The sequence below is a fragment of the Anas acuta genome, chromosome 17 (assembly GCF_963932015.1).
Source record: "Anas acuta chromosome 17, bAnaAcu1.1, whole genome shotgun sequence".
Classification (NCBI taxonomy): domain Eukaryota; kingdom Metazoa; phylum Chordata; class Aves; order Anseriformes; family Anatidae; genus Anas; species Anas acuta.
Window position 1 is genome coordinate 559186 of NC_088995.1, and position 23175 is coordinate 582360.

A 23175-nucleotide genomic window follows, 5' to 3' on the forward strand; every position below is an offset into this window, starting at 1 on the left:
GCCATTAAACGCCGTGCTCTGGTCTTTCGCAGCTGATGTTTGCTGGCAGTTAAGGAGACTAATAAATGACTCGCCGCTTGACGTAATCATTAAAGGGTCTGCGATGCTGTTAAAATCCTCTCCTCTCCCGCCTCTGTGCAGGCCTTGAGTGACCCTCCAGGAGAGGGAGCGTCGTTGATTAACGATGCCACCCGCTGTGTTGGTGGTGGGACGGAGCCGTGCTGGCGTGTGCGTCACCGCTTCTGGCACTGCCGCTGCCAGCGGGCACAGGGCAGCGCGGGGACCGGCGGCTCTGCCCAGGGGGCTGGTGGTGGGCTTCGTCTGGGCTGGCAGGGGTTGAGCCAGGGAAGCCAGCAAAGCAGAGAGGTGGTTGTGTGGAAGGATTCGTGCCCCCGAGGCTGCCTGTGCACTGGGCTGCGCCTGTCCATGTCTCCTTTGCAGGGCTTGTGTGGATGCTGGCCTCCCTGCCCGTGCTGAGGTGTCTCCTGTAGCTGTGGGCAGATCTACACATGCAGCTTCTGGAGCTGATGCTCATGGGGTGCGTGCCGGAGTGTTGCAACCTGTGGGAAGAAGCAGGGTTGTTCCCGTTGCGATTCAGCTGGGCACTGCTCTGGCTCTGCTTCCTTTGTAGGTTTATCTGTCCCGTGTGCTACTGACTTCGCAGCACACACGGTGTCCTAGCTGAGGCTTGGCCAGACAGGGCTTTCCTGCGAGAGATTTCCTTCACTCTGTGTTGTTTCAAACAGTTTTCTGCCGTAATCAGGTGCGGCAATGAAAAAAGGACACTTTGCACTGAAATCAGAGTTGTGCCGTTAAGGTACATGTGGGTAGTGAACTCTGATATCACTGGAAGTTGTTATTTCTCAAATTCTCTCGTTCTTTTCAGACGGTCTGACAGATCGGTTTTGCTTCAATTCGGTCAGAGTAAGGAAAAGAAATACACAGTTTTTAAAAGATTTCCACAGTGATACTTCTGCAGAGAGTCTGCATTTTTTCCTGTAGCAAAGCAATGCCAGAGACTAGCAACCACGTCTTATTTTTTTTATAAGTAGAATGATGAAAATAACCTCATGTGGCAGAGCCCAGTGCTCCCAGACTCAGCAGCTTTGTGCAGATTTCCAAAGCTCCAGAATAAGAGGTTCATAGAGAAAGCTCTGTTTTCTGATTCCTCTTTTCTCTTCAGAAGTTGTGTTCTGTTGAGCTGTAGTGGAGATACCGCTGCTACCAGTGGAGCAGCTCCTCTGAGCCAAACTGTTACATGCTTCTGTACCAACTGAAGACACTGACCCGCTGCATGGAATGTTTCCTCGCTGCCTCTCAGCCCGAGTGATGTGTGTGTGCAGACAGGTTGCTAAAATGGATTTTTTCACATCAGTTGCTAATATCTCCTCATGAAGGCCCCGCAGTTTTAGGACAGCCTTGCTGAGGCATTTTAACAGCGCGCCTGTTTGTTCAAGCTGGTAATAAACAATTTCCTTACATGTAAAAGGATGAAGCAAAGGTAGGTTTTGGAAGGGAGCCAATTTGAAGCTAAAGCGGAGTGCTCATAATCAAGCTATTTAGCTTTCATAGGGAAAAAAAAAAAACAAAACAGAGAAACAACTAACCTGGAGGCAACGTATGAAATGATACCTGTAGGGAGATGTCAGACAGCAGGAGCAGACAGAGCAGTGTGGAAGTGGGTGAATCAGTGTATTCTTTTGTCATCACTCCAAGTTCTGAAATCCGACAACTTTGGAGAAAGTTGTAGAGAAGTAATAAAAAGGCAACTGACTCACATGGAAACAACATCAGTGGAATAAATCTATGCAAAAACAAAGGGAGTGAGGCTCAGGCTGTTGCAAGAGAGACTCTTTGGTGGGGGAGTCCAGTATCCTTACATCTGTGCTGGTGGAAATGTATGTATTAAAGCACCAGAGATGGGTCTAGCTTTGTCTAGAAATGAATTAGCAGAAGTAAATAACGTATACCCAGCTTCCCCTGAGTTCTGGCTTCATTAACAGTGATATCATCCTTCGCTTTTAACAGCTTCTGTGATCTCAGGGCAGAGTATTTTAAAAAATAAAATAAAAATCAAGATTATTCTTTTGTTTGGAGGAGGAAAAACAAAACAAAAAAAATCCTGAAAAGCCCTGAAGTGACCTTTTATTCTAAGTGAAGAAACAGGCATGCTGATGGCTTTTTCAGATACGAAGACTCACAGCAAAGCAACCCAAATGCTAGCCAGCCCTCCTATATGGGAATGCTGCCGACAGCGTACACTTGGCCCTATTGTCTCTGAGCTTGTATGGACTAGTCAGTGGGAAATGAGGTATTTCCTTTTTGCAGCTTGCTTGCATTTGAGTGCTGGAGGTCAGATCCTGCCCTAGCTTACACCACGGTGAAGCCAGCATCATGCTGCTGGTTCTGTCCAGTTTACACCAGTGCGAGCAGAATCAGATTCTGCTCCCAGGTGTCTGGGAGTTTTGACCTTCTGGGTCTTTTGGGGCATCATAAGTTAAACATGTTCTGATTAGCCTGCACTGTAAATCCAACATTTTAATTCTTTCCACATGTAAGATCCAGTCTAATAAGCCAAAGTTTAAGTCCATGCAATCTATTTGGAATAACCATATGGATTAGGAGTCAGACTGTGCTTTTCTGCTTCTTGTATTTATACTAATATAGAGACGTTTGTTAATGCACATGTAGCTCACGCTGGTATCAATTTTTAAAAAATATTACACCAAATGGCTTGCATTAAAATATTTGAAAAGCAGTAAAACTGTGAAAATTTCCTCCTTCTCTCACAGACTGACACACAACTGTGGAACGAAGCGTCTGCAGGCAGCACCCTTTGTCTCTCCCAGCAGGCTTATCAGTGGGGCTGAGGGACCCCTGCGGCAGCGCCGGGTCACCCTCAGCCCCTCTGTGCCGTGCCGCGGTTCTCCACGCCTGCTGGGCCAGAGCCACCAGGCACAAAGGGAGAGCTGCCCTGGGGTGAGGAGGACCCAGCTGGATCCAGCCCCCTCCCGTAACACAACATGCTGAACCAAGGCGAATTTTGGGCACGGAGAGACCAGGGTCAGTTGTGCGTGGTGCTGGCTGCCAGGGATGTCCGCCCTGTGCTGCCAGAGGTGTTCCAGGCAGGGCTTCACCCTGACAATGCCCTCCGCATGCTGGGAGAGAGGTTTGGAGATGAGAGCAGCAGGGCTGCAAGCTGGATGCTTGCTCTGATACTGGAGCTTTTGCATTTGGCAGTCATCAAGGTTTCCTGTCCTTTTTTTTTTTTTTTTTTTTTTTTTTTTTTCCTGTGGTTGCCTTGTTACCTTAGGAAGATCCCCTTCTTCCTGTCTTTCATTTGTCTTACCAGCGCGGTTCTTTGACTTGTCTTTCTGCTTTCCTGTTTTTGTCTTATTTCAAATCCAGAATTTTATTTTAAATACTATTTTATAAGAAAAATAACAATGCAAAGCTTTTTGAAGCTTTGCTATTGTGCTCTGCAGGGAGTGCCCCTCAGGAGAAGGCTGGGCAAGCCTATTTGCAATCATCTTTCTTCTCAGCACCTGCCAGTGCCGGCTGGTGGTGGGCTTTCCTTGTCCATTCCCAGCCCTCACATGGTGCACGTGAAGCTCTCAAGTCCCTCGTTTACTGCTAGCACTTGCTTTGCCACTCGGTATTCCCATGCTGGTCACCATTTCCTGAGCAGCAATGCGAACCTCCTTGACCATATTTTACCCATTGTTTCTGTTTCTTGTTAATGAAGTAGTTGCTTCGTTATGTTCCTGTAGCTGGCAGTATGAGGGCACTGTGGAAGAGAATATGCTGAGGATAGTGAGATGAATGTCCCCAAAATGAGGAAAACGATTTCAATGTGTTAGTGGCTTTGTTTGTTTTAAAGAGGAGTGGGCTTGGCTTTCTCAGAGACAGGGAACACTGATGCAGATGGGTAGTGCCTTCCCTGGGAGGGCTTGGAAGTCCCCCTGGTCCAGCATGTGCGGGAGCAGCGTCCCACGATGTACCAACACCGAGGAAGTGCTGGAGCAAGCAGAAGAGTCCTCGTCTCAGAGCCCTCAGTCTTTTACTCATGTTGCATGGTCTGATGGCCAGACATGGCCTGAGGAGTCAAATATCTTCTCTGGTCCAGAAGGTATTTCTTGTAAAGATGCATTTTGACAAAAGAAGGGAGCCTGAGTTACTTTTCCCAGGGTAGTGAAAGCATCTGGGCTAGGATTATAAAGCAGTCAGCTTGTTATGGAAGCCAGAGTCAGGACCTGGGGTCTGAATGAGTGTTGGAAAGCATTTCCAAGTGGGAGTTGCACTCTGCCATCCGTCATTTGTTCAGACGGAGAAGAGGGAGTCAGTGTGAGACATGGCAACTTCTTCCTCCCTGTCTCCAGCATTAATCTAAATGCCAAAAAGCAGACCTTGTGGAATGCACCGGCATTATTGAAAGCACTAGCCTCTAATTCCATATGGCATGAAAATATCCCCCAGGTAGTGTTTAACAGACACCCAGCACTGTCTCACAGCTTGTAGGTTAATGCAGCCAGCTTGGCTGTTTATTCATTCCGGTATTAGGCCATATTGAGGAGCCGTTGTGTTAGGCTGCCTAAGGTGACAAGGGAGCCCAGGGAGAGAGGAGTGCAGTGGAGACGATCCGAACGCTGTGCTGGAAATTGTTTATTGAAAGGAAAGGATCATATTACACTCAATTTTTGCTGAGTTTATCTTGGTTTTTATCAGATTACACACGGGATAACTCATCAATATTGTGATCCTGCTGACATGTAAGTGAGTCGCTGCATAATTCATGGCTGCTGCAGAGCTCTGGCAATAGGAGGCACATACTTAATTAGGCACTTCACCGTTTCACTCTTTTGGAGCAGCTCCGGGACTGCACCCGTGGAGGCGGATGCTGCGGTCACCGTGCCTGCAGCTGCCTGTGGCTGCCTTGCAGAAGTCGTGCTGGCGCTGTCCCACGGCATCCCAGTACTCTGTGGCAGAGGTGCTGTGTTGTGGCTTTGTGGCACAGCCTTTCGCTGGGACATGCGGCAGCACATGCTGTCCAGGTGCCATGGTGCACGTTTGGGTGCAGGACCATGCAGCCTGTTGCGGGGTGGTTCAGCCCGTGCTGTCTGCAGAAGGTGTTGTGGCAGAGGGACTCTCCGGAGCCACACTGCTCTTGAGGTGACCGGCAGGGACCTGCTGCACGTCTCTTCGCCTCCACGCACCGGTGTCCTCCCTGCGAACCGTGCCGGCAGTGGGTGCCTGGCCCTGCGGCGGGGCTGCCCATGCCAGCTCTCTTTGAAGGAGAAAACTTGAGGCTGATGCATGCAAAGTTCAGAGCTGAGCCCTGAGTCATTAAATAACACTGTAATAGGCAGAAAATGCAAAGAAAACTCAGTAATGGCCTGTTAATTTTTTAATGCCTTTATTGAGTAAGAGACAAAGTAACTAATTCCCTTCCCTGTGCTGAACAATTCAATAAATTAGCTTTACAAAGTTCGGAGCAGATCAGAGTACTGCAGCTTTGATTCCCGTGCTTCGCACTGGGGTACATGCAACTTCTGCAATGTTTCCATCCCCTGGGCAATATTTCTAGGGATGGAGTTAAAGGAATATTACTTCCTCTTTCTTCTTCATTACTATCTGGTCTTGCGAGGCTGCATCACAGCCCACTAAGACTGTTCTCAGCTGTCTGAGAATTTAGCTGCTTGGGGGTCAATCTGTCTGTCTTCTGGCTCTCTTGCTGTCCTTGTGGTACCTATTACTCTTGCAGCATTATCAGCAAAAGTGCACTTTAAAAAGCTCTGGTTCTGCCTCCACATATCCTGAAATGCTTTGTGAATTGAGGTTGTGGTGATGGTGGAAGAAGAATAGGTGTATTACCTTCTGCATGATGTACAGCTGATGGTACAGGCATATTTTGACCTATGGAGCCAAATACACTCAAAGTAGATCAATACATTGAGAGTGATGATATATTCAGCCCATGCTGTGTGTATATTTCAGTGATGACGTCTCTCACAGGGCTCAATTTCCAAGCATGAGTGAGTTGATTTGAGGCTTGCATCAGCAGCTGGCACCTAATGCGGGATTTACGTGGGCTAACTCCAACCAGCATCCCCAGGTTCAGAGCACGCCAGCCTGCGCAGGGTCATGGTCTCAAAATGACGTGGCAGGAGCTGCTGCACTGTCGCCACAGGCTTGGCAGAGCCTGCAGCAGGAGCAGTGATGCTGTGCTTGCTGCAGGAGGCTGCTGGCACCTAGGCTTGGCTGCATTTTTGCTGCAAAGGGGAATAGCAGCCCATGTCTTCTGCTCAGCGAAGCCCTCTTCACAGCTGTCTGAGGCGTTTCCCTTTGCACTGTGATGTTTGTGGCATGAAGCATCACGAGCCATGCACTGGCTGATCAGCAGCTGGGTCGTCTTTTCGAATCGTCCACGTTTTGTGCTGTGTCCTGCTGGTGGATGGGAAGGGCCGGGTGCTCCCACCCTCGGACCTTTCTGCTCTCCACCTCCACCTGCCCACGGGATGTGTGCTCTGGTGAAACCTGGAAACCAAGGAGGGCCAAGGATCTGTCCCATGGGGTCCAGCCTCTGTGAGGGCTGGGGCCCAGGGCTGGGGAGGGGAACGACGTCCCAGTGGAGACAAGGCATCCTCCTGTGCCCTCAGGGAGCATGTTAAACTGTGATGGCGAGGGGTGTGGTGTCTGTTAGCTGTAGCGTTTAGTTCTGAGAACTCACGTTACCCATAAAAACATCCTGTCCTTTATGAGTCTTCTCAAGTTTGGATCTCAGCACCTTTCTGCAGCAAAGTCCTGAGCTGAATTACATGTTTATGGAAAAGCCTTGCTTAGCAGTTCAGAATTTCTCACTTGGGCTTCACTCATCGTCTCTTCCTCCTTTGGCTTCAGGACAGAGAAATGGTAGCTCCTGCTCTCCCTTCTCTAGGCCACGTCTGATTTTATATATCATCCTTATCAGACCCCTTCTTAGTCTCCTTCCCACGGTCAGCAACTCTCCTGGGGTGTGGAGTCACACTCACGCAGGGTTCAACGGTGGGTCCCTCCCCAGCAGCTGGTCTTTTATCTGGTTGTGTTCAAAGCCGTGTGTGTGCCTCCCTTTCTTTCACAAGCTGTTTGAAAATGTATCATGGATAGTTAGATTTTTTTTTTCCATTTTTGTGGTGCTTCCCTCCATTAATTTCCTGGTTGTAGTACATTACTCATGGATAATTAAGAGTGAGCTATTAATACAACATTTAATATTCAAGTGCAGTGAAGAGGAGAGAACAATAAGTCAAGGAATCATATACTACAAGGCATTTTGGTTTGGTGATGAATTTTTTTTGCTGGCTTTGGCTATCAGAGCATAGTGCTCCTTCCATTTAAGTATGGTCCTGAGAACTTCATTTATTGATAGAATACAAATAGGACATTAAATCAGGGGAAGTGAATTTGAATTGCTGGCCATATATACAATTATGAATGGGATTGGCTACTTCTATCTAGTGTATCTTAAGTTAGGAGAATTATGTTAGAGACAGCTAAAGAGAGTTTAGAGTGTCTTAAAATTAATGAGATTGAAGTCTGTCTAGGAAAAAAAATAATGCCAAAATGCAGTTTGAGCACTGGGGCCAAAAGATTGCTTTACAGAAGTGATCACGCTTTATCCAGATGGAGAAATGTTGGTCTGGTAGGTTGTGCACCAGCATCAAATAAGTGTGTTTCAGCCTGAAGTGCTTCTCCTTGCCCCCCTCCTCGCACACTGGGAATGAATTGATTGCCAGTAATAGAGAGGAGAAGGAAGCTTGCAGCCTGACTCCATGCTTCTGCGCAGCTGGGAGCTGAGGTGATGATGAAGCACAGCACAGGGCTTCCCAGCCTTCTGCCTCTCCAGTTTATGGTGTCTGATCCTAGCTCTGAGCTCCATCGCTGTGTACCTGCTGTTGGGTGACCAAGCCACACGTCTGCAGAGCCCGCTGCTGTTACAGGATTCTGGAGGTGTCCCGTGGAGCCTGCTCTCTGTTCTGTGCCGTGTCCATAGAGCTGTGCAGGTTTTCAGGTGCCTGCTTTTTTGTATCATGTGCTGAGGCAGCCAAGGAGGAGGAGTGTGTTGCTTTTCTCCTTGTGCCAAAGATGTGCATGCATACTTTGGAGATGAGGAGTCAGATTTAGGTCCATGAGCAAATCCCAGGCAAATCCCTTGGTGGTGGCTGTGGCAGCGTGTGCCTGGCTGTCGGTCACCATCTCCAGGGCGGGAGGTTCGGGTGGGCTCCCCGGGGAGCTGGGGCACCTGGGGCAAGTGCAGAGCCTCTGCCCCACATCGCAGCTGGGCGAGGTGAGAGCCTTCTGCACAGCAGTGTCCTGCCCAGCCCAGCTCTGGCCAGGGTGGGAGCACTGCGGGGGCCCTGTGGGAGGCTGCTCCTCCAAGCTGTGCCCCAGGAGCTCTCTGGAGACGGAGCGCGTAAAGATGTCACGAGTCAAGCACATGTAAAGGTTGCCATTTACAAGCAAGTAATTGCAAGAGTTACCACACAGCTGTCTCTGAGACAGCGCAGGGTATTATTATTTATATCCAGTCCATTTGCACGCTGCTCGGATGTGAGTCCCTGCCCCCAGACAGAGCCATGGTGCTGCGGTCTGCCAGCAAGCACTGACTTTGATACGGTAGCTGGTTTTGCTGCATCGGTTGGCCAGCTGTCTTCCCGTGATGTGGGGGCTTTGCAGCCAGAGGAGGGGGGCTCATCTGTCGCCTGTGTGCTGGGCTACCCCGTCCAGATTTTGCATGCAGAGATGTCCCAACATGGGGCTTCTAGCAGCAATGACAGCTGCACCTGATCACGCACACTTGCATGCACAAACACCACACATGTAAATACTTGTGCATTATTTTGTTTGATGAGCTGAATAATTGGTTGTTTACAGATCGGAAAGGGTAAGTGTGCTTGTGACCTTTCTTCTTGAGGATTGTTTATAGCTAATGATGATCCTGCTAACTATGCCCGTTTCTTTAATGGGGCTGTTCTCTCCTATGGGCAGTCTCTGTGCTCTCTGCATCCTAAACACAAAGTCCCTAATCTCTGTAGGGATAAAAAAGACCAACCGATCCCAACCGTTCTGAAAGAGGGAATGTAATTAAACATAGGAAGTGTATTGATTCTCAATTAAGCAGCAACAAAACAAATTATTTACTGGTATAATAAAAATGTTGTCAGTGTTGACAGTATTTAGACATAGAGCTTTCCTGAGTCCATTGTGTACACACATTTATAAGTGTCATATAAATAGCTACTTTTGTCAATGAGAAACACTCAGTAGAGCTGCCTGTTGTAAAATAGTGTTGGCCTCTTTGGGAGCTCGGCTGGTAGCCGTGAGGAGAGGTCTGTGTCCAGCTGAGGCTGGCTAGCACCCCTTTGGCAGGCAGTGGGGCTCCAGCAGCGCTGGCGTCCAGAAGGCCACTTGCCATTACAGGTGCCAGTGCCTGCAGTGCACGGCAGGGCTGAGGGCTGTGTTTGGTGAGACCTGGATCCTCAGAGGTGTTTTACATGCAGTGTAAGCATTTAAAACAGTTCAAGCATCCAAACCAGGTTGGACTTGAACATCCACCCTTGCAGACCCTGTGCCTGTGCTCCCGTGCTGGAGTTGGCAGCGCCTGGTGGAGCTGCAGCACGGTGCTGGCTGCTGCTTGGCTGCTGCTGCTGCCTCCCATCCACTCCCCTCTCGAGACGGGTGCTCTCTGGGCAGATATTCTAACTGTTGTCTTATGTAGCTTGTGGTGGGTCTGCTCTCTGGGCATCTGGGTTTGGGTTTCCCCAACACCTGGCAGCCCCAAGATGCTTGGCTGGAGGAGCAGCGACTGCCAGGCTGCCAGTGTTCGAGGGGCAGCAAGGGGCTGGCTGGGAGCTTGAGCTGTTCTTCACCACTGGTTTTGTACTGGGCTCACCTGGCTGTTTACTGGGAGAGAGACCTACTCAAGTTTGGTGTGAGAGAAGTCAAAAAACAAACAAACAAAACCAAACAAACACTAATGCTAAAAGCAGCTCTGTGTGCACCACATCACTGGATGGCTGTGCGGCTCTTTTGACTTTTGTGACCTTCGGATGCAGGCATGCTTTCTGTGAAGAGGAACACCGCATTTTGGTATTTTTTCCATTTCTTTAGGCTGGAGCAGTGTGAGCGTGTGAGGAATGTGGGGGAGGGGACGGGTTTCAGCAAACATTTCCTTACCAAAACAGCCCTGACCTTTGCAGGGCTGAAGCTGTCTGATACAACAGGCTGAACCTTTCCAGAGTAGAGCTCGAACCTGAAATGTTTCAGAGCAAAATTGATGGCTGCTGCTTCAGCCCCAGTGTTTACATCCAGCACTCGCCTGGCTGCTGCTGTGAGGGAGGGAGAGGGCCTTGGTGAGCCCACGTGAGAGCTGTTGGGTCTCATCCTCTCCTGCCGGCGCTCAGGGATGCCCATGGGCAGCAGAACCAGCCCGTAGGGTGGGGATGGATGTGGGATGGCTGCATGGTGCGGTGTTTTGGTGCCCTCAGGCCCACGGGGCTGGAGGAGGAGCGGCGCTGCAGGCAGCGTACCCTGCGGGGACGGCCAAGATGAGGCCGGTGTTGGCGCGGTGCCGGGCGGATGGCAGCGTGCGTCTCGTTGGGGGCAGGCAGAGGTGCTCTGTTCATCAGGAAGCAGAGGGGCTGTTTTTCCATGCACAGGACTTGAGTGCTGTTAATTGAAACCAAGCGGGGAGCGTTTCGCTGCTCCTACCGTGCGTGATAATGGGAGCCGGGGTGCGGGAGCTGTGCTGCCCGGCTGTCCAGCGGCCGGCTGAAGGAGATGCTGTTTGCGTGTCCTGTGGTGAATAAAATTAATCAACTCTTTACGTCTGAATGACAGCCCAGGGACTGTACTCAGGCTCCAGCTCTGTGTGGAGTGGCTTCATCCCAGTGCAGGTCCTCTGGGGCCTGGAGCCTTCGATTCATTAGTTGTCAGGCTTGTAGGTGGATTCTGCATTAGGTCTTTAATTTAGTGTATTGCCATGGGCTACTGACCACATGACACCGCTCAAGTGTGAGCAAATCTAACAAGGATCCGGGACTGCTCTTTAATTTGGTGAGAATAACAGAGTGAATAGGGGCCCAGAGAGTGTTAATCATAAAGCAAAACTAGTTGGAACCAGGTCAGTTGGTGCTGATTTTCAGTATAATGTGGATGGAGATGGTAGCAACAGCTCTGGAGCTGCAGCTGCAGTGTGTGCCCTGCTGCTGCCGGCAGGCAGGGAGCTGAGCCCTGTCCTCTGCTGGTGGGCAATGGGCCTGTATGGGAGGCACCACGCAGCACATCAGTGAGAGCGTGCCGTTATATGCTGTTGTCTTCTCTTCTTTTTCTCTTGCCTCCTCTCGTCAGCTCTGTGCTGAGGTCCTGCAAGCCCAGCACAGTGCCTGTTGGGGCTGATGGGCCAGCACGGAGCTGTGCTTAGCCCAGGAGGGTGAGCTGGGCTGAGCACTGTGCCTGGCTGCCGCCCTTGTGTCCAAAATGCCCTTGAAAAGGGGAAGATGATGTTAACGAGCTATGGAAAGTCCAGGAGGGTAAGCTTTTTGCTCTCCTGTGAAAAGGCAGTACTACATGTCAGCCCTAGCTCCTACCCACACATACCTTGATTGTACTTGGAATCACTCAGCATAAACACCTCCCAGAGCTGCTTGAGCCTTCTATTAAGTAGCATCCAGTCCCCATGGTTAGATTTGTTTCATACAATAAACAAAATTGTGCTGCTCTCCTGCTGGCTGTTCCTGGATGGGGTGCAGCTCTCCTCTGCATGAATCACACAGATTTATTGCATTATATTGGAGTGGTGCCTGAGCTTGGCTGGTTTCTTTAAATCTTTTTTTTGGAGAGGGGTGGGCTTTAGGAGAAGGGGCACAGAAATCCTCTGTAGTAATTCCTGTTGACTGCAGTGACCAGTGAGGCAGAACTGATCAACTGCAGGCTTCCCTGCTGCTGAACTCTGCCAACAAAGTGCTTACATCTGCTTTTATACTAATGGGAACTTTATGGACTGGTTTCCCCCTCCAAGGAGCAAATTCCAGCAAGGTCAAAATCCAGAAAGTTGCCACTTGACACCAGCAGTGAAGCCCTGAGCCAGCTTAAGGAGACAAGGTTGCACCGAGGATCTTTTGGGGCATGAGATCTAACATTATCGCATGCAACTGATAGCCTGGAGCCTTCCCAAATTCTCTTGCTGCAATCCCACGTCTTGGCTGCATGGCCCCTTACCTAGTCCCTGCGATTCCTGTGGGGAGAAGAGGGGTTTCTCCAGCCCAGTTTGGGAGGAGCAGGCTCTGCAGTAACCTGCCGGTTGCTGGCCCATCAGGGCTTTCCCAGATGCAGCCTTGCTGTGCCGGGGAGCAGGGCCTGCCTCTGGCCTCTGAGCCCTCCTCCGCTCAGGGCAGTGGTCCTGCACCAGCCCCGTGTGGCTCCAGGGCAGGCAGTGCCTGCGGAGCCGTGCTCACTGTCATGCATTTGGGAGGGGCATGTGGAGGAGGGCCCCTGGAGCAAGCTGCGTGAGGAGCCACACAAATGCCATGTGCGGCACGTCACTGAACTGTACCCTTCAGCACCACGCAGGCTGTGGCATGTTCAGCGCAGTTAAATACAGAGGTGCAAGGCTGCATGTTTTGGGAGGCTGGGGGCCGTGCTCACTGTTAGTGTAGTGTTACTCGACCTGCTCCCACGGGAGGCACCCCATGCTGTGAAGAGGTGGATGCTCCATGTAGAAGCTTGAACACAGCCTGAGAGCTCTGACTGCGGGCTGAGCAGAGCTGCCCGGCGGTGGGGAGCGAGGCCGCCTGGGCATCAAGCACCCACCAGCTCGGAGCCGCTCTGAGCTTGTGCTGTGAGTGTGTTGGATACCAAATCTGAAATGATTGCTTTGAGGGTGTGGATCTTTTTGAATTTAATAAATGACCGTTCCCCATTAATGTTTATTAAGGTGATGAATACTTTAATTTGTGCAGAAGAGAGTTTGCAGAAACATAACTTGCATCTACACAAGAGTTACTGTTCATTTTTCAGGAAATATAATCGGTCCAGACAGGGCCTGCTGAATTGTGGCCTGCTTTGGCAGCCTGAGTGTGAAAGATTATGGACGGTCCCTGATTAGCTGTCTCTTTTTTAATCTAACGTTGCCGAGGTCTAATTGCTTTGACTTTGACTGAGCAGAAGATGGTTTGCTTTGTGGCATCCCACGGAGCTGTGTTCTGTCTGTGCAGCTGCTGGCCCTGGGCACGGCGGTCAGGGCTGGGGCTCCCCAGCCTCCTCTGTGCCAGTGCATTTATCCACGGGTGCACATCCCACATTGCTCTGCCCAGAGCTCACTCTGGTTTTGTGCTGTGTGGGGTGCTATTGGACCCAACTTCTTACTGCTCCTCACCTGAGCAAAAACCTGCCCTACCCCTGGTTGTGCTTCTGCCTCCTGTCCTGCGGGGTACCCACATGATGTCCACTGGGGACCATCCATCTGTGGCATGTACAGCCAGGGAATCTTGGCCTCCTCTGCTGTCAGAGGCAAGAGCATTTGGCAATGGGGGGAGATGCAAAGCACACATGCAATAATGTCTCTATTGTATATCTGGGCAGAATGGGCAAATGTTTAGCTTGTGGTGTTATGTTTTCAATGTTTGGGCTCCACAGCTATGAGGGATTGATGAAGAATGCTTGTGCCTGCACTGGGAGCATGCAGGGCACACCGTGCGGTATTGCACACGTGGCCCTTCTGCCACTCCTGGACCCGTGTTAGACCAGCCCCATGCTAGAGAAGGTTCAGCTGGGGCTGTGGGCAGGAGGGGAGCAGAAGGGCAGCATAGCTTGGCTGCAACAGGCAAATAGGATGTGTCCTGACACCACAGCTGGCTCCCGACTGTGCCCTGTAGGGGCGCCTTGCTCTGAAATGGCAAGTGGGTAACCTGGCCCATACCTGTCTGATGTCTTGGCTTGGTTTCCCCTGCAGTGGCTGTTGAAGAGCTTAATAAAGCTGGAGAGAGGCAAGAGCTGGGCAGGACCTGGTATCCTGCCCTGTGCAAGTGGCTCCAGCAGCTGCGCTGCTTCCTCCAGATTGCAGCAGTTTGGGATGTTTCGTGCTGGCAGCCCCACACTGCCCCGCAGACCCCTGTGTGGAGGCCGTTCCCTCTTCTCCTTCCTTCACCTTGCTCAATGCTTTCCCTTATTTTAGCTCTTTGGAACAAAGCCCGTGCCATCCTCCAGGCCCCCTGTGGCATAGGAATGGCTGGGGTGTGGCGATGGGGTGAGGACAGGGCTGATGGACAGGAACAAAAGGTGCCCGCGGCAGGGGATGGAGAAGGGCAGGCAGGGAGTCTCCTGCCCTGCATCCCGGGGGGGGCTCGCTGCTGCACAGTCCCCAGGCTCAGGGCTGCGCCTTGTCCCCAGCCGAGCCCAGCTCCGCTGTGCAGCCCACCAGAGCTCTGGCATGAGAGGCTCGCTCCTGGTTGCCAGAGACCTGGCTGCTTTCCTCGCAGCCCGCAGGAAGGGGCCTGGTCCCTGCTCTGTGCCGGGAGCTGGGTGCTTGCAGAGGGGCCGAGCTGCAGCAGCCTGTCTCCCCGTATCCTCCTGCTGCGGTCTGTGGCGACGGCTGCCACTAAACCAAGTGAAAGGCGATTTCAGAGCAGGCAGCAGTGAATGAATTCTGTTTTTCTCAAGCATTTAGTGTTGCTTTCAGTTTGCTTTGATGATGTCTTCTCACAACTAGTGTAAACAGACTGCGCGACGGGGAGCACTCACATGTGTACAAGAAGCTGCACATGAAAGGCAGAGGCATCTTGAAAGCCATAATAACGCTCTGAGTGCCAGTTAAAGGATTTGTCACCAAGAGCACTTTACAGATAGAAAGAACTTATTAACTAGTGTGACTAACAGCTTGCAAGGTTTAATTGATGTGTGTTTGTTGTCCTTTTATATCTCTCCCCCTCGTCTTCCTCTTGGCACTGATTCCAGCAGCAGCCTCTGAGCTCTCTGAATAGGTACCAGAATGAAAGCAAAGGCCAAGCGCTGCCCTGGGTCCTGGCCTGTGGTCGGGCTGGGGCTGCACCAGTCCCAGGAGCTTCTCCACGCTGTCCTGTTCCCATCCAGGAGCTGAGGCCGGGCTGATTTTCTTGCTCTCTGTTCTGTTATTCTTCCCTAAGAGATGCTGAGTTTTTGAAGATAAAGCTTTTCAATGCATGAATAGTATGGATAATTAATGTTTCTGCCAGACAGACTGCTCATTGCAAGATTGATTGACTATTAAGGTCATAACGCATAAGCCACCCACACGAAACAAACAGTCTAATGTTAGACTTCAGCTGAAGCTGAGAGTTGGTCAGCTGTCCACGGTCACAGTGGGGGCTTCCAGTCATCTGTCAACAAGTGATTGATTGATGTGGACACCTTCCAATCTTATTCTGATTATTCTCAGCAGCTTGCCTGGTGGCCATTTTTCAGGAGTTGGCAGCATTCAGACCTCCAAGACTCAATGCAGCGACTGCATGGGGGTTAACCCTTTCCTTTGATCTGAAATGTCTTTGTTATGGGCAACAACAGCAGCACATGAGGGAAGGACTGTTTTTATGAGCCCTGATTACAAAATATACTGGGAAACTCCCCGTGATCGCATGCGAGAACGATGCTTTGACTTTCAGGCATTTCTAATTAACTTGGCCCAAGTAAAGCTGCAAACGGGATCTGCAGAGAATCCATCTGGAGCAGAGCAGATACAGTGCTTTGTAACCCAACTTCTTTATCACGCTGTCTTTAGTGGGCAGTTTAATGTGCCACAGAATAAGCTGTGCATCAACACCCCAGCAGCAGAAAGACAAATTCTAATAAGTCAGGTAGGAGTGAGTTTGGTATTGGGGAGGAGAGGGGGGAAGAAGGGGGTTTGGTTGTAATTGTTCTGGCATGAAAGACAATGAGTTGGAGAGCTCTGTTTTTAAGGATAGCTCTGAATTCACTAGGAGAAATGAATTGCCTGGATGCTTTCTATATCTATATATGAAGACGACATAGATTTTCTCCACAATATTTTATGTTCGTGTTATGCTTTGTATGTGCACACGCATGTCAGTGGGAAAGTGAAGTTACAATTATGCTTTATAGTGTATGCTTACAATACATGAGCATGTTAGAGGTTTCTTTGGTAGCAGGCACTTATTGCAGATTTCCATTTTCTTTTACATTTTTCAGTCGTTTTATTTTAACTTTTTTGGAGGGCTCTGTCACCTGGCCTGCTTACCTTCCCATTCAGTCTCCATCCATGGTATTAGCTTTCATAATGTACCCTAAAAAGCCTGCCATGGGGAAACATCAAGAGCCCTTTCTCCTCCACGAGTTAGATCTTTATGCAACTCAAGTGCATCATTGCATTTTTATGGTGCAATCTAAATGCTGTAACTTAACAGAGCTGGCACAGAACTACTGTGCACAGTGGGAGAGCTGTGTTGAACTGCTGTGGGCTCTGGTGCACTGGCATGCATGCATTGGGATCCCAGCACAGACTCAGGACCCTTTACGGTCCCCTAGCAATTGGTTGCAGTCTGATTCTTTTTTTTTTTCATGGAAGATGCTGCAATAGAGCCATGGTCCAGGACCCCTTAACATCAGCTTGTCTGCAGCCACTGGGTCTGAAGCCACAGCACCGCTGCTGTTAGCCGGGCATTTGTAACTCCTGTTGAGTTTTGCTAATCCAGTCTGCTCTCCCTCCCTTGCAGGTTGTGATTCAACCCAGAGCCACGTGGATGCCCTCTCGGACAGCGTCCCCAAGCAGCACCATGCTGGCCTTGTTGCCGACTGTCTGCTGGACTCCAAGGATCATCTTCCAGCACACAGCTGGGCAGCCTCCCACTCAGAGCTGCTGCACTGGGCCGGGTCGCTGGCAGCGGCGCTGACCTGCACCTAAGCAAGAGCACGATGCCCAAACACCTGCTAGGTCCGGCCGGCTCCAGGGGAGGCAGAATGGACACGAGTTTCAGCCAGCCTTTGCCCACAGGCAGGTGCACCATGGCCATGCTGACAGAGTGAGGTGGGGTGTACATATCTTTGTAGAGGGTATACTGGGGACTAGTGCCACATTGGGAAGGCTGATTTAGTTGCATAAACACCACCAGCCAGTTGCTTTTATAGGAATTGCCTCCCAAAGACATTCTCTGCAGAAAGGGTGCAAAGTGCAGAACTTCAGTGTGGCCAGAGATGCTGACCAGCCCTTCCTGAGACAAGGACCCTCTCCTTATCCACAGCAATGGTGCACATGGAGTGGCGGCATCAGCAAAAACCTTCCTGGGCTCTGCTCCCACACCCGCTCAGGCTCTAAGGTAGTTGTTACCCATCTCCCCTGCTGCCAGTGGTGCTGAGCATGGGGCTGCCTTGGCTCCTGAAGCCCAGTCCCCTGCTCCGTGGGTGCTTGGCTTGGTACAGTGCCTGCCACGTGCCAGGCAGGGCCTCCTGCCTGCTGCGTGGAGGCTGACGTGAGCTGCCAGCCTGCCCGCAGCCTGGCCAGAACAGCCAAGGGCTGGGAGTGAGAGCAACCTTGCCGTGCTCCCGTCTCTGCCAGAAACTGCAAGCCTTGGTGTCCCTGTGGTGTGAGCCCAGCCAGCGTGGCCTTGGGGCTTTTCCTGAGGCAGAGTTGGTATAATAACACTGATGAAAAGCTGATTAATCCTTGTAAGTGAGCAGCAATAGCTTTCCTCTAGAACTGAAGAGATTACCACTGATTTGTCATCCTGATTGTTTCAAAGAGAGGTGCAATTAGTTGCTCTAATTTAGCTTCGCTTCTCACTGAGTGGCATGACAACTGAGATGTAATCAGTAGGTTTGCACAGGATGGCAGCCACTGATGGGTGCAGCTGTGCCTGCCACCATTTCACGCTCAGAGGTTGGTCACCGAAATGGTGGAGCACCATGTGCACGAGGGCCGAGCTGCAGCAGGACCGGACCAGGGGCTCGCAGGTGGGGGCTTCGTTTTTGCAGCCCGCTGAAGGAGACAACAAGGAGGGCACTGCAGGAAAGGCTGCCTGCCCGAAGACGTCTGCTCAGGCTGTGTGGCCCTGGGTTGTGTTCTAGGACTAGTCCAGAGGTGAAGGTAGCTCTCCCCGGCCCAGCAGTAGTTTACCCATCCGCAGGCTGTGCCAGGCAGCGCCTGGCCGGGCGCTGGTGCTTGCCTCTTGTTGACTTGTTTGGGCCAGTCCTTCCAAGGGGGACAAACACAGTTCTCTCTCCGTAATGACTGCCTGTGAATGATCTCATAATGAAGCAAGTGCTTAAGAACCTGGCAGCTGCATTAGGCAAAATGTGTGCGCTTAAATCTGAGTATCAGCAGTGCTTCTTGCTGCTGCCATGTCAGATCTCAGAGCAGCCTTTAAGCCATGAGGTCGTGGCTGAATGCACCCGGAGGGTGCTAACAGGAAGGAAAGGATCCCCTCTTAGAAAAGCCACTTTGTTTCCTCTACAGCTTTACTGAAGATGCTGTATGCTGTTTGACAGACCAGCACAGAAGATGCAAGGATAAATACGAGGAGAGTTGGTCCAGGTTAGAAGAGGAAGCACGCGTTTAACGGCAGTGGTCTGCTATAGTCTCCATCCCAGGGTGATCCCAAAATGAGCTCTGTCAGCATGGCCAGGAGGGGGGCATTCCTCCTGGCTGCCACCTCCTCCCTGCGTGTCCTGGAGACAGGCAGCAGGAATGAGGGCTTTGTGGAGCAGTCCTTGCTTTCCTGTGTCAGCAGCCCTGCCCTTGAGCCCTTGCAGAATGGGACTGAAGGCCACCACCGCCTTCTGCTCCTGCTGAAGCCACGGCTTGCTGAGGTCCTGTGTGAGGCCCGAGTGGGGCCCTGGTGTGAGTCCTGTGCTGCAGGAGGCTCACGAGGAGACAGCAAGGGCAGTGAGTGCCTGCAGGGACCACAGTGCGGGGCGTGTTCTGTTGAGTTGGGTGTGGGCATGGCAGTACACTTAGGATGTATTAAAAAAATTTAAAAAAAAAGGCATGAAAGGAAACTTGTTTTCCTTCCTCTGCCTCCTGGTTATTGTCCCTCTCTGGGCAGAGGGGAGGGGAACACGTGGTATTTCAAAGTCTGTCCGTTTTCAGTGAAACAAGCATAAAAATTCAATTCAAAATGAACAAAATAAAGATGCTTTAAAAACAAAAATGACTTCTGGCTGTTTCTTGGTTGAAGCTGCCTTTTTTTTTTTTTCCCCTCCCTTTCCCGGGAAGGCATTTTGTTTTTGCAGCACGCTGGCCGTGCTCGCTGGCTCGGAGCGGCTGCGCGCTGGCCCCCAGCAGCCCGTGCCCCCGGCCCCCCGCCAGCACCGCGCAGCTGCTCCTCTCGTGTTCCCGGCCGGCGCGCCCATGTCACTGCAAGGTCGTGCTTCTCCCCTGGCTGCTCGGCCCCAGCTTGGCCACCACTTGTCATCTGCCGCAAGGCTGGTGGCCCTGCCCCGGGGCACCCAGCCATGCCCTGTGCCAGGATGGGCTCCTGGCCCCGCCGGGCTTCCTGGTGGAGATTACACCACTCCTTGTCCTCCCCTTGACGAGAGGAGCTCCAGGTCCGGTGCCAGCTGCTGTTCTGCACCCTCACTTACAGGGTGTGGGGTGTTCCCACCTATGCCTGCTCCTCAAGCACGAACGTGGCCGGAGCCTGGCGCTCAAAACGTGGTTGATGTTCTGGATGGGGGGGGAAGGGGGTGAGCTGCAATCCCTGGAGGGCAGTCCTCACATCAGGTGTAGTGCTGGAAGCATCGCCTGCTGCGCTCCCAGGGGGGACGGGCACAGGTCATGGTGGCAGCCTCCCGTGTGTGGTTTGGGGATACAATTCTGAAGGAGCGGGGCTGGTTTAGACGCCTCTTTCCAAGGCTTTCCCCTGCAGTTGTTATTTATCATTTAGCCTGTCCCCAGTGCTGTGACAAGCGTCCCCTGCCCAGGGCCGATGCGTGCAGTGAGGACACGCAGCACGTGGACGCCGTGTGGCCAGCTGGGTACGATGGCCTGTGTGTGCCATACCGCACGGTGCCACGGCGCTGCCAGAGCTGCCCGGCTGTGGTAGGAGCATTGGAGACGAGCCCGCCCAGGGCGTTTCCGTGCCCCTTGCCTGCAGGAGCACCGTGTGTGTGGTGAGCACAGCGTGCAGCTTCCTGGTGGCAGCGCTCGCCCGGCACGTGGGCGATGGCTGGCTCGCTCCCGCGTGTGCCGCGCCGGCGTCAGCTGGTCCCGAGGGCAGCCTGGGTCTCAGCCCCGCCTGGCCGGGCTGGCGGTGCCAGGTGCTCGGGGCCGGACGAGTGCCACCAGTGGGGACACGTTCCTGTTGCTGTTCCTGGCCTGGGTCAAGGTTGGCCCCTGTGCCCTAGCTGAGGGGACACTCTGGCACGGAGAGCACGAGGACATTTTAAAGTGTTCCTGCTCCTCGCTGCTAAATATAAGCCCCAGTAGGAAACCTACCTCTCGCTAGTTTTATGTTTCTTGCCTCTGCCTCTGTGCTCCCTAAGTCTGGCAGCGGGCCCAGCTGTCTCCAAGACTAAGATGAAAATACCCTTGCAAATCCCACTCATAAAAATACCTGCTATATTCCCAAAACATGCCTGAGATAGCTTCCAGAGAGGATGGAGAGCTAAAATAAGATGCATGAGCTCAGAGCCCCATTTTCCACTGGCCCCTCTGCTCCTGTGGCTGCAGCACACAGAGCTATGGACTGAAATGGAAGTGCTGCGGCGTGAGGTGACTTTTAGCTGAGCGTTGGACACGCTGCAACTCTGCTGGCAGCACGGCCGCCGTGCCGCTGTGAACCTGACGTGCACCAGCAAACCTCGCGCTGAGTGCCTGCTGCCCAGTTTGCAGGTGCTGGGGCTCTTTCCCTTATCAACAGCATTAGCCTTAGCAGAGGAAATCTGAGCAGGGTACGCAGCTGTGTTGGGTCCCCAAACTTAAAGTAACTGCCCAGGATAACATGAAATGTCCTGTGAACAGCAGCAGGGAGGCCTGCTCTGCCTGGTGAGGTTTGCATGGCCCTGTGGCACTGTTGGTGGCAGCTGCCTTTGGGATGGGGATGCAGGCGTTCTGCTGCAGACCTCAAAATCTCTGCTCATTGTCTCATTGGCGAGGTTTTAGCGACAGGAACTCAAGGGATGAAACAGATCCTTCTCGCCTGCTGAGCAGACCAAGCCTGCCATGCAGCCGCAGCTGCCGGCACCTCTCCTCCTCGCCACTGGGAGCTGGCACGAGCCCCAGGGCTCCCCCAGCACCCCGATAAATGCCCGTGTAGTGGCTGGCCCTGCTGCTGAACCATGCCCAGGCCACCTGGGGACATAAGTCCTAGGCCTTCATTTTCAAAGTTCTCTGCTACAGTCTGTAAATGCCTCCCAGATCTTTTTGTGTCCATGTGCCTTATTTATTTATTTATTTATTTATCTCTTTAGCAATTCCCTGCTGCTATTTTGAAGCCAAAACATTTTCTAGATCAGATACAGATGTCTCCACAGCCATGTCCTGCCATTGTCTCTGCTGGGCTACTCCAAGCTGCCTATGGTTGGGCACAGACATGCCAGCTGATCTTCCTCCTCCCCGTAGGCAGGGATGGGGCAGTTGAGAGCTTCCAGCTGGGATTTTCTTCTGCCCGGAGAAGGTCGGGTTTGGCTGCAGAGCTGCTGGCTCCAGGCAGTCTGGCTGCAGGCTCTGTGCCTGTGGCAGGGGACATAAGCATCTCAGGGGCTCAGAACCTGTGGCAGCCAAGGGAAAAGCTGCTGAGCCTACACACCCACCTGTGAGCGAGCTGATTGCAGAGTCCCCTTCTCATGCCAGCCAGGCTCCATGTTAAACCAGTCAGGAACTGGTTTTGCTCTTAAGGCTTTTTTTTGGGAAGCCCTGCCTGCATTGTGCCCCTCCAAGGTTCTTGGAGGATTTTTGTTCGGCGAGGAAAATCACCGAGCAGCAGAGAGCCCAGAGGGGAGGAGAACCCTCTGGGCTCAGCACAGTGATGCTAATGGGCCCCGGCCGGCCTTTGTGTCCTGCACGCGGGGCTGCCAGTGGCGAACAGGTGGCGCGGGGCAGCGTGCGGGGTCGTGCAGCCCGGCGCCCCTGCGATAACATTATTGCTGGTGCCTTTGTGGATGCTCAGAGCTAAGCGTTATTTGGCAGGGCAAACGCTGCCCCATCTCTTTGGACAATTACTTTCTGAATCTCATTTAACACTGGGATGGATGGCAATATTCAAAGTTAACCACTCCACTTGCATTGCCTTATATGTCAGCAAGTGCTACTTAATGATCTGTGAATGGAGGGAATGCTGGGAATGGGATGGACCGCGTGTGAAATATCTATCTGGAGTCTATAAATAATGCAGCCTCTTTATGCTCTGCACAGTTCGGAGCTTCATGGGAGGAGCATCTCCCTGCTATGACTGGAAGAGCCTGCAAGTGATTTGGGAATGAAACAAAGGCGATGAAATGCAAGGAGAGGCACCATTCAGTTTCTGAAATACCCTGTACATGTGCATCAGCCGTTTCTGGCCAGCTCCTCAGCAGATGTGCACTGCCACCAAAGCCTCACAGGATGAGCCTGCGTGTACCAGGGCACGGTCCCTGACACCGACTGCACCAAGTGACCATAGAAGTGTCCGCAGCAGTGGTGCCCCCGACTCCTCTCCTACGGCTCTGCACCTTGTCCATAATTACAATGTCACTGGAGCTGGGCGGGTGCAGAGCACTTTTGCAAACATTGGCTGCAGACACCAAACAAGTGGCAGTGTCCCCGGGTTGTGCCAGATCCTGCTGGCACAGGGATCTCTCACTGAACTCAGCTGCTTCTGCAGAAATAGTCTTCTGTCTCCCTCCTTTTCCTGCTAAGGAAAAGACCTGGTAATGGGGAAATGAAGGTGGATTTCTGTCAGAGTGGCTTTCTGTCTGGTAGGTTTTCTAGGGCAATGTGTGGGTTTCCCTGCGTTCTTGGAAGCCGCCAGTTTTTGTTGGAAATGCCACACGGAGGCGGGCTGCATCAGCACTGCCACAGTGTGGGTGTTGAGCAGCCTTTGGTGGACACACTGGTGTTGTCTCCTCTGCGACAGGGTAACAGCCAAATAAATCGTGCTTCATTGCGCGTAGGCACATGGGCAAAATGCCCCCGTCCCTGGAGCTTGTGCTGGCCACTTCCTAACAGCCAGCAAATAA

The 23175-nt window shown here is 52.0% G+C and overlaps 1 protein-coding gene across 1 annotated transcript in view; it reads left to right on the forward strand.

Annotated features, from left to right (window-relative positions):
* The window catches only part of MN1 (MN1 proto-oncogene, transcriptional regulator), a 104853-nt gene extending 85684 nt beyond the window's left edge, over positions 1-19169 (forward strand). The window contains exon 2 of the mRNA XM_068654149.1: positions 16740-19169. Within this exon, the coding sequence (XP_068510250.1) occupies positions 16740-16927 (188 nt within the window). The 3' untranslated portion in view covers positions 16928-19169. The remainder of the gene's footprint in view (positions 1-16739) is intronic.
* The last annotated feature ends 4006 nt before the right edge of the window (positions 19170-23175 follow it).